This window comes from Gouania willdenowi, chromosome 7 (genome assembly GCF_900634775.1).
Source record: "Gouania willdenowi chromosome 7, fGouWil2.1, whole genome shotgun sequence".
In the NCBI taxonomy this organism is placed as follows: domain Eukaryota; kingdom Metazoa; phylum Chordata; class Actinopteri; order Blenniiformes; family Gobiesocidae; genus Gouania; species Gouania willdenowi.
Genome location: NC_041050.1, coordinates 39,986,643 through 39,997,789, shown reverse-complemented (window position 1 = coordinate 39,997,789; position 11,147 = coordinate 39,986,643). Strand labels below are relative to the sequence as shown.

Genomic DNA, 11,147 nt, shown 5'->3' with positions numbered 1-11,147 from the left:
TGCTGCTAAAGTCAATGCTGCTAAAGCTAATGCTGCTAAAACTGATGCTGCTAAAGTTAATGCTGCTAAAGCTGATGCTATTAAAATTAATGCTGCTAAAGCTAATGCTGCTAAAGTTAATGCTGCTAAAGCTAATGCTGCTAAAGACACTTTACAGTTGTTAAAACAATTACACAAATCCAAAAAGAAACAAACAATAATAAAGGTAAATACAGAAAGAATAGAAACAGAAGAAATCTGTCGCTTTGATTCTGGTTTTACTAAAGTGTTCAGATATGAGCATCATTACTGGGTAGAGTCTGAATTCCTCCCAGTGGAGACCCAGGTCGTCGGTGTTTTCATGCACCGGGGGTCACCTGAGTGGAAACAAGAGGACTGCCCTAGCTTCCATACTGCTCCATTAAAAGTGCTCGGATCAGCAGAAAGTGACATCAGCGTAAAACCCTGGTCCCTCCTCCAGTCTGAATATTTATAATATATATTTACAAAATGTCCCCAAATGTAATAAATATATCCACCACATGTAACATATTGCTTTGATATTGTCGCTGCCTTATATATTATATGACATACTTTAATAGAATTAATAAATGGAAATAAAAAGTAGCACTAATGTTGAAATGGTTTGATTCCCAACCTCTGCGGCCAACTTCAGATCAAACATGTCCGTGTTTGGCCCCTGAACTAACATGGGTTTGACACCCCTGAGTTACAGGAGATCAGTAGCGGATCTGTTTCAGAAGCAACAGGAGGTTTTTGGCTCGTTCTGCGCGACATCGAGGCGACTGATCCAGAGGAAGCTCAAAGAAGGAGAAGGTGAAGCTCCGAGAGAAGCTCAGGTCTGTGATTGGTCGAAGCGGGGGGAGGCGTGGTGGGCGAGGATGACCACGCTGAGGCAGCACTTTCCTCTTCGGCCGCAAACCTTTATCCGTGCACACTGCACATTAATAAATAACAATAAACGTGTTTGAATATCAACTAATATGTTATATATATATATAAAATATTAATACCTAAAAGATAGAATAAAGTTCCTGAGAGGAAACATGAATATTTAACATTTAAACTGATTTCAATAGATACGGCTATGTTCCAAATATCATACTAACGTACTACATGAGTATATACTGTCTACTCCCACTTTTTCTAACTTTTAAATCCAAGTTCACTCTTACGTCTGACGAGAACATTTTGCTCAGAATTCTATTTAAAAACATCTATAGATCATAATAATGGAATGAACGAAAGATAATATACATTATAAAGAATTTTATTTTGTAAATAAGTGAATGAAACAGTATTTAGTAACTCCTGAATAGATTTATTTCTATAGTTTTTATCATTTACAGTCATCTTGGAAAGAAATACTTTATTAAAGGGAGGATGTAAAAAAAGAGAGGGCAGTGTTTACACCAAGGTGAGGGGTTGGAGGGGGGTGGGGAAGTTAACAGGGAAGAGGGATACAAGATAGGATATGGAATGAGTGGGGAATAGTTGTTAGGTTTCAAGTGATGCGATGTGAAATTGTGGTTGTGTATATTGTGCAGTTTGGTGACCAGTGTGCGGTTTAGGAATAATAGTGGTGGCTGTGAACAGAGGAAGAGGTGAGTGGAAATTCCATAAAACAGGTATTTGGGAACAAGGTGTCTAAGGTTGAGCCCAGTATGAGTGTTATCCCACAGCCCAAGGCCAGTGCATACATGACAAATGTATTTCCAAGAACCGCCACTGCAAAACCCACGAGCCGTCCCCGGGCCCGAAGAAGCAGTCAGGCCAGCAGCGAGAGCGGGCAGCCTAAGGGCCCCCGGCGACCACCCCACGGCCAAGCAGCCCCCCGCACGCCCCCAAGGTCCCAAGCCGAGAGGCAGCCATCGCCCCCCCCATACACACCCGAGAAAGCCCCAAGGAGCCAAGGACCCAGCGCACCACGCCACCGATCCCACCCCCAACCCCCAGACCCCCCACCCCACCGACCCCCCCCCCCACACACACCCCCGCGCCCAACCCCCCGAGGGGAGGGCCCAGAGAACTCCCTGCCCGAGGCCCCAGCGGAGGAACCGAAGCCCACGCCCAGCAGACGACCAGAGCCGCGCCGAACGGGCAGCCGGCGGGCACCCGCCGGCGAGCCCAGAGCCAGCAGGGGCCCGACCCCAGGCCAGAAGGACCCGGAATGGATGCAGCACCAGGAGCAGCCCGCCCAGGGAGGACGACCACACCCCAAGCCGCATAAGGCACCAGGGGGCCGCTGGGAGTCCCCCCGCCGGCCCCCAGGCACCCCAACCTAGCCCCCCATGGCGCCCCAGATCACCCCCTGCTGATGCCGCCCGCGCCACGAGCTTCAGTTTTTTTTAAAGCCAGGGCCCCCCCCCAAGGGCCAAGCCAGACCGCCCCCGCCGGGATGTGGCCCCCTGTTCGGGCCCCGACACCCTGCCTCACGGGGCACTGCCCAAGCAGGGGCCGTACCAGTAGGTACGCAAGGGCGCGGCACGCGCCACCCGCCCCGAAAGACCCCCGCCACGACCGGCCCGGCCAGCAGGCCCAGCCCCCCCCGGCCCCAGGAGCACCCCCCGGGAACAGGACCCCCCAAGGGCAAGCCCCCGGGCCAAGCCCCCCGGGACGCGCCCCCCACCCCGGCCCAGGACCCGGCCACAGCCCAGCAGAACCGCACAGCCCCAGACGGCACAAGGCCAGCAGCCAGGGCCCGCCGCCCCCCCGGACGGCGCAAGCCACGGGGCAGCGCCCCCCGCCGGCCCGCGAGCAACCGGCGACCCCCACCGCGGGGACGGAGGCACCCCAACGGCACACATCAAGTAAGGGACAGCAGCCCCCAGCCAAAGATGCCCCGGACCCACCCACCAGTCCGCAGATGGCAGGACGTACCCACCAGGCGGCCGAAAGCAACCTCAACCACCGGAACAGCTAGCACCGCCCCCCCAGTAAACAGCATCATCCCGAGGCGCCAAACAACCCCGCCCCAACCCCGGTGAGGACACCAGCACCCCCCCAGCACACCCACCCCCCAAACCGGCGAGGCAGGCCGCCCCGGGCCCGCACACCGCGGGGCCCGCCCCCAAGGCCACCAGGAGACGAAACAAGCACCAAGCCACACCCAAGGGGGAGAGGCACCCCCGCGCCCCACCAGGCCGACACCGCCCGGAAAGACCCCGCAAGGAGAGACCCCGGCAAAGCCCCTCCGAGACCCACCGCCACGCCCGACCGCACCATCGTGATGTATTTTTACTCTATGCAGTGGCCCAGCCACCAACAGAGGGGCCAGGCCCCCACCGGAGAGGCCCAAATGTGTGTACCAACCACCACCCTGTTATGGTGCCTCTCCATTCCCCAATGGAGAGGCACTTCCCGATCCCCTGTGTGAATGTGTGTGTTTGGTGAATGTATGGGGTGTGATTAAAAGAAGGGGGATGGAGGGGAGCGGTGCTCCCCATCCAGCCTCTGTGGATTTATGTGTATGTGGTGTAATAGGCCGGAGGGTGTAAGTGATAATACACCCTCCGGGGGGTGGCATGTTGAGATGTGATTAAAATTGGAGGGATTAGTAGGGCAACTAGGGTGGGAGTGCCGCCCCCACGCCACTACATAGTAACACAGGTGGCGGCCCCCTCCACCCCCAGCCCCACCATCCAGCCCCCCAAGGGTTGGGTATGGGTGTGTGGTGCATTTTGTGAGTGAGCCAGACCAGCTGGGAGTGTGGTGAAGTGAACATGTAGGAGGCCTGTCCGGTGTGAGCCGGGCCCGTCCGCATGGCGGGCCACGCGAGAGGGTAGATGGCGCAGACGGGCAAGTGGCACTGTGGGCCCCGGAGCAGCACAGCCAGAGACCCCCCCCCACGGCACCCCCCAGACCGCGCCGGCCCCGCGGAGCACGGCGACAACCCCCACCCCCGGGCACAGCCAGGCACCAACCCCATCCCCCGGCGCCCCAGGGGGCGACCCCCGCCGCACGCCGGCCCGGAGCAACGCCACCCCGCCGCCACGATACCCCGGCGCCACGATACAACACTCTCCACAGGGAGGCGGCCCCGGCCCCCCCGACTAGAGAGGACGCCATCCACCGCCAAGCAGGGCCATCCCGCCAGCCACGGACCGGCAAGCCGGAGTACCGAAGCACCCCCAGCCCGGAACCGCCCCCCCACACCAACGGCGCCAATGGAGCCCCCCCCACCCCACGGAGGCGATCCCCGACGACCCACGCACCGGCACGAGACACCCCCCCGACGCCAGCCCACCCCGGACGACAGCGGGCCCGAGGCCACCAGCCCCGCCCCGCCCAAGGCTGCGCAGCGCCGCCACGAGCCGCGGCCGGTCCCCGGGCAGATGGCAGGAGAGCACTCCCCCGGAAACGTAGACCAAGGATCCGCCCCCGGGGCACCCCCGCCCCGGAATCGCGCCCACGGCGCCCGGTGCACCCAGCCAGCAGACCAGCCAATCCCGACAAGGATCCACCAGGCCAAGAACCACGCGCCGCGCCCCCGCACACCCACCCAATACGACCCCCGGGGAGACCCCATAGCACCCCCCACCCCACCCCTCTAGCCGTAACGGCCACACCCCGGCCATTGCGGTCAAACAAAAAGCCCCGGAGGGGGCCCCGCCTGGCTCGCCGCGCAAGCGACATCCCTGGCAAAGGCGCGCCCCAGGGAGCCAAGCCTAGGACCCGCAAGGGCCGACGGAGCAACCCACAGCCACACCCCGCCACCCAGCGACCCAGGAGGCAATCGCCGACCCCGGGCAGCAGCCACCCCCAAAGCCACCCCCACCCCGGATCCCCCCGGACCGGAGCCAAGGACCCCACCACCCCAGGCCCCCCAACGAGACCACCCCCCAGCCAACCCACCCGGCACGGCACCGCCCGTCCCCCAGGCGGGAGCCACAGCCCCCCACCAGCGCCCCAGGCCAACGGGAGCCCCCCAAACCCAACCCAACAGGATGGCGGGCGCAAGAGCAAAGGAGGAGGGGGGGGGGAGGACGAGACAGGGGGACAGGGAGCAAGGGGAAGGAGCGGCAGGGGAGCACGCAGGGCCCCAGCCCCAGAGACCAACCAGATGTGCACGCGAGGGGCAACAGCGCCAAATCAAACAGCCCCGGGACCTCGTGAACACCCAGAAGGAATGCACACCCGTGTCGAGGCAACAAGAGACCCCGGCAACCCACCCCAGCCACCCCGGCCAAGACCACCCCAGAGGCCCAAGGTGGCCCAAGCTTACAGTTGGGCTAGTGCGTTAGTAAAGAGTGGTGCTGGCAGTCGCTTGCAGGCTAGATCATCAGGGTTTTAAAAATTTAGATTTAATGCAATTAAAAAAGGAGTCCAACGCTCCTCAAAGCACGTTATTTTTTTTTGTTTTCTGAGAGCAGACATCTTTTCCATGGAAATAAATTCTGTGAGGAGATTTTGCCATTGGTTTATGTTTAAGGATTTTTTGTCTTTCCAATTTAGTAATATTGTTTTTTTTGCTATGGCTAGTGCCGCAAGGATTGATTGTGATTGGTTTGCTGGAAGTTGAAGCATTGTCAGGTCTCCAATCAAACAAAGATTTGGAGATAAAGGAATCCTGCAGTCCAAAATGGAGGACAGTTTTTCAGTGATTAGAATCCAAAAGTGTTGAACTGGGGAGCAAAGCCATAAGGCATGTAGATAGGAATCCGCTGTATTCTGGGTGCACTGAGAGCAGATGTCTGTTGCTAAGAAGCCCATTTTATGCATTTTCTGTTGGGTAGTGTGGGATCTGTGGAGGACCTTGTATTGAATTAGCTGAAGGTTTGTGTTTTTTGTCATCTTAAAAGTATTACAACAAATTTCTGTCCAGAAATCAGTGCTCGGGGTGATTGAGAGTTCGGCCTCCCACTTCGCGATTGGTAAGTAATTACAGTTAGTGTTCGAGAGCGCTCTGTATATTTTTGAGAGTTTTTTTGATTTTGTTGAGATTTTTTTCATATATATAGCCAGTTCTGGAGGTTGTAAAGTAGTTAAGTCTAGTGGAGTATTTTTCTTTATTGTCTCTGTTACTTGTAAGTACTGTAGAAAGTTACTTTTATTTATATCGAATGCTTGGGTTAGATTGTTATATGGCCTGATCTTGTCATTTTCAAAAAGGTCTTGGAGATGAGTGATTCCACTCTCTTCCCATGTCTTCAGATAGAGTGGTGTTTTTTTATTTTTAAAGTCAGGGTTGTGCCAGATTGGAGACAGTATACTAATTTTTAATTGGACATTTGTGATGTCCAGGGCTTTCCACCATGCAGTCAGTGTGGAGGCAATTAGTGGGTTTTTAAAGCAGTTGTGATGTTTGAGGGTCGCAGTGATAAAAGGGAGATCAGAGAGTTTAATGTGTTTGCAGTCTAACTGTTCTATTTCTAGCCAGGTGTTGTAGTATTCTTTTGGTTTTAGCCATTCTGTTAAATATAATATTTGGTTTGCTAAGTAATAATGCATGAAATTAGGGGCTTCTAAACCACCCTCGTCTTTGTTTTTTTGAAGGGTTGAAAGGCTTATTTTAGGTTTTTTATTTCTAGTATAGAATTTTGTAGTTGCAGAATCTAATCTTTGAAACCATTGTTTTGGTGGTTTCAGTGGTATCATTGAGAACAGGTAGTTTATTTTAGGTAAGATTTTCATTTTAACTGAAGCTATCCTGCCAAGTAGTGAGATGGGGAGATTGTTCCATCTCCGCAGATCTTCTGTGACTTTGTCCAACATCGGATCATGATTTAGTTTAATTAATTCATTTAAGTTTGGTGATATATTTAAGCCTAGATATTTAATTGTATTTGTGGTGGAGGGGTGTTGTGGATTTTGGTTTGCAGGATTCCATGAGTTTTTTGTCAAAGGGAGGATTGATGATTTTGTCCAGTTAATGGAATAGTCTGATAATTTAGAGAAGCTGTTTATTAGATTAAATACTTCCTCTAAAGAGGATTGCGGTTCTTCCAAATAGAGTAAGATGTCATCCGCGTAAAGATTAATTTTGTGTTCTGAGATGGATGAGTGGATTCCTTTAATAACAGAGTTCTGACGTACAGATGCTGCGAGAGGTTCAACGAATATTGCAAAAAGCAAAGGTGAGAGTGGACAGCCTTGTCTGGTTCCCCTCTGCAGTGTGAAGCTTTGGGATGTTATTTGGTTTGTGGTTACTGAGGCCTTAGGTTTATTGTACAGGGTGGAGATCCATTGTATGAATGATTCTCCGAAGCCAAATTTGCCAAGGACAGTTAGGAGGAATGACCAGTTTACTCTATCAAATGCTTTTTCTGCATCGAGTGATAAGATTATTTTTTTCTTTTTGTAAGATTATTTTTTTCTTTTTATAAGATTATTTTTTTCTTTTTGTAAGATTATTTTTTTCTTTTTATAAGATTATTTTTTCTTTTTAAGATTATTTTTTTCTTTTTTCATTTACAGTCATCTTCTGACCCTTATATGTTTATACGTATGTTCTAATTAAAATCATTTCTATCATTTTGTGTGTTTTTGTTGTTGTTTGTTTTTTCTTTTTATTATTCAGTCAAATTTTCTCTTATTTTGATTGTTATTGTTGTTGTTTAGTGTGTTGTTGGTAATATTTCAATTATTTTATCTCAATGTGTGTTTTTGGTTGTTTCTTATGTGGTTTTGTATGTTTCTGTTATTTTTGTGTATTTTTCTCTCATTTACTGTGTCTTTGTAGTCGTTTTGTGTGTTGCTGGTAATATTTGGTATGATTATCATTTTTAACTAAAAATTAACACAAAACCCTATATTTTTATGCTTTCATTTGTTAATTTTTCTCTCAAATATCAACATGTTCTCATTTGATCCATAAAACTCACGTAGACACATTTCATTCACACCCTCCATTGGTTGACTGACTAAACTTCCTGTTCACTTCAAAATAAGAGCCCTATTTACAAAAGAGTTTAACAAAAACTAATGGAAGATAAGAAGAGATGCTTTTACTTTGAAAAGGAGATTTTGATTTTTAGTTTGAAGCTGGTCCCAGCACCATTTTAGGTTCAGCTCCCAATGCATCATGGGAAGGTTGAGCATTAGTTTGATCTCATTGGCCACAGATTTCAGGCAGTAAAATGATAATCTGCTCTTGTTTGCACTTCCAGGTATAAATTACACATAAAATATATGACATCAATAATAATATAATAGCATTTCATAATCTTTAACTTAAATTATCTTCCATTTCTTGTTATTATGAACAATAGACATTTAATTTTGTAAAATATGTTAATGAAATTTGGAGGATTTTGAAAAAATTTAGTTTTTTTCATCAATTTGAGGTAAAAAATTGAAATAAAAATGACTAATCATGTAATATAACATGGGAAATTTGTAGATTTGTATTCATGTGTATTTGGATTGTATGAGATCAACTGAATTATTTTGTAATTTACACAATGATACATGTTTTCTGTCATTTGTGTGTTTTGGAATTTTTTGTTTACTTTTTGCCGACAATTTGTGTGTTTTGGGAGTTATTCTGTATATTATGTCGGGCTATATATTCCTCCAACTTCTTGAAATACAATTTTGAGGGATTAGTTTTTGTGACTGAATAAACTTGTGGCCCCCAGGCCCCCCGCTGTCTACGTCTGATCTAATGTGAACGCACTACAGACTCATTTTAACATCAGATTAGTATGAGGTGTACATTAGTATGACATTATGAACACAGCCATTGTTAATAATAATAATGTGATGATATTTGAATGAAACCTAATAATAATAATGATTCCCACCCTGTACGAGTGGCTGCTGCTGCTGCTGCTCTCATACCTGTGATGGGGCTCTGAGGGGCACCCACAGATGGAGATTGGGCATCGGAGCTAAAACTAGTGGTTGAAGCGTCGTCATCTTGGTGGACTGTGCAGTGATTAGGAGTGGACGGAGTGGGCTGAGGAGCAGGGGGGGGTCGTAGAGGAGGGGCTGGAGGAATGGAGGCAAAGGAAGAGGCAGATAGAGCCGGACCGCCCCACGGTGTCAGAGCGCTGTTGGAGAGGAGGACGGGAGGGGGTCCAGGATGAGGGGGTCTGGGTTTTCTACGTGTGGCGTTTTGACGCCTCTGAGATGCTGGTGAGGAATAAGAAGCCTTGGCTGTAAAAGGATAAATGAACAAATACAATAAAACAGAGGTTCTTAAACTTTTAAAGCTAATTATGCCCAACGACTACATTTTATTCAGAATTCTATAAAAAACACCTATAGAGAAAAATGATGAATGAATGAATGATAATATACATGTTCAAGTGGAAAAAACACAGTATTTAGTGCCTCCTGAATACATTTATTTATATATTTTTATCATTTCTGTTCATCTTCTGACCTTTATATTTTCAGTTCATGTTCTAATCAAGATCCTTTCTATCATCATGTTGTGTATTTTGTCTGATCTTTATATTATTCAGTATATTTTTCTCTTATTTTGTTGGTATTATTTAAACCATAAAGTGTGTGTGTGTTTGGTGTCATTTCTTATGTTGTAAGTTTCTCTGTTATTTTTGTATATTTTTCTCTCGTTTAGTCTGTATTTGTTGTCGTTTTGTGTTGCAAGTTATAACTTTTAACAAAAAATAAACATTATAAAACCCCATATTTGTAATGCTTTCATTAGTTAATTTTCCACACTAACAAAATCACACATGAAAGTATTTAATATTACAACTTATGCTATTTCAGTTCATAAAATCATTCAAACAGTTAACACTGGTTTTACACTGTTATCTACACGATGCCGACCTGTTGTTGTTTTACCAGATAAAGCGACTGAAGGCAACCGTTGAGGAGACATCACCAACCTGAGAGAAAACATACATATGTCAACACAGATGAATTTTGATTTGATTGAAACATGTAATAATAATCATTTCTTACCCTTTAACAGATTCTGTTTAATCACAGAGAACGTTGGTCAAACTTTGCCATGTTTGACGTTTGTAATTTTCTGTCTGTGAGGAAGTCTGTTGATTTCTAAATCATTAAAACATTTTAGCACATTTTTATATAAAACACATCTGATCTGACCAGTTTTTGCAAAAAAAAAAAAGGTAAGATTTTTCAAGGTGATGACATTCATTAGAACGACAAAGAGTTATATTAAAAAAACACTAATAATAATTATACAGAAAAAAGGAGCAAAACTACACAAAGAAAATGTGTAAATGAAAGCTAATGAATACAAATAAAGTATATATACATATGTTTATATGTTCATGACAGGCCAGCTGTGGTGAAAACATCAATACAACAAAAAATGTGTGAGATATTGTCAGAAAAGCAGTAAAATCCACTTTCCATGATCTTTAATATCAGTGCTAATTAATAACTTTAAAAACCTTTGGAGGACTGACAAGTTCATACTTTGTTGGGCCAGAGTAAAGCTAGACATTATCACGTACTGTATGTGGGTGGTCATAAATGTTTTGAATGATAAATGTTATTAAATATACTTTTAACTAAAACAGTAAAACGTTATTCTGTTGGAATATTAAATGTTGAGATGTGTGTGTGTGTACAGGTGTTACATTTTGATTTGAAGTGAGGACATAATTAAAGATGATTTCTGAATGAAAATATCTGTGTTGTCGTTTATTTGAAAGAATTAAAAGTGCTTTTAGTGTGTGTGTGTAGTGTGTACCTCTGATGAAGGTTTCTGTAGTAGTACATACTATACATACTATCCACTCTCCTGGGGTGAGGAAGTCATTTCACACAAAAACACAGGCTGTCGTTCTTTATCACTGCAGACGGTGATGATTTCTCCAGATGTTGATCCCAGATGTTATATTTCCTGCATCATGTGATAGAAAAAAGCAGCTCTGGAACAGCAACACACATTTATCACCCAAGTCATGCTCGTCCTGATGTTCTGTCTCTGCAGAGCAACAAGTATTCTTGATTATGCTGGTAATTTAACACCTGGATCTTCTTTTATCATCGTGCTTCGTCCTGTCCTCATGTGAAAAAACACAAGTGTTTAGAAAAAATGCAGCGGAAACAAGATGCTGACACACTGACACACACACACGCACACGCGCGCACGCGCACGCGCACGCGCACGCACGCACGCACGCACACACACACACACACACACACACACACACACACACACACACACACACACACACACACACACACACACACAC

The 11,147-nt window shown here is 46.9% G+C and overlaps 1 protein-coding gene across 2 annotated transcripts; it reads right to left on the bottom strand.

Annotated features, from left to right (window-relative positions):
- Nucleotides 1-314: 314 nt before the first annotated feature.
- Nucleotides 315-10,947, bottom strand: LOC114467490 (WAS/WASL-interacting protein family member 3). Of its 2 annotated transcripts, none has more exons than XM_028453822.1 (5): nt 10,640-10,947; nt 9,877-9,972; nt 9,742-9,800; nt 8,782-9,099; nt 315-937 (listed from the first exon to the last, which is right to left on the bottom strand). In XM_028453822.1, exons 3-5 carry the CDS (start codon nt 9,791-9,793, stop codon nt 720-722), a joined length of 588 nt encoding a protein of 195 aa, XP_028309623.1. In that variant the 5' UTR covers nt 9,794-9,800; nt 9,877-9,972; nt 10,640-10,947; the 3' UTR covers nt 315-719. The 2 variants fall into 2 exon arrangements, with proteins under 2 accessions (XP_028309623.1, XP_028309624.1); XM_028453823.1 differs by having other exon boundaries at nt 9,757-9,800.
- Between the last annotated feature and the right edge of the window lie 200 nt (nt 10,948-11,147).

Bases quoted from the DNA above. Each gene is read 5' to 3' on its own strand.
- LOC114467490 (XM_028453822.1), bottom strand. From the start codon at position 9,793: ATGTCTCCTCAACGGTTGCCTTCAGTCGCTTTATCTGGTAAAACAACA. The intron at 9,100-9,741 runs GTCGGCATCGTG...ATCCTTTTACAG, and splicing joins ATCTGGTAAAACAACAACAG to CCAAGGCTTCTTATTCCTCA. The intron at 938-8,781 runs GTATGAGAGCAG...ATTAATGTGCAG, and splicing joins CCCTCAGAGCCCCATCACAG to TGTGCACGGATAAAGGTTTG.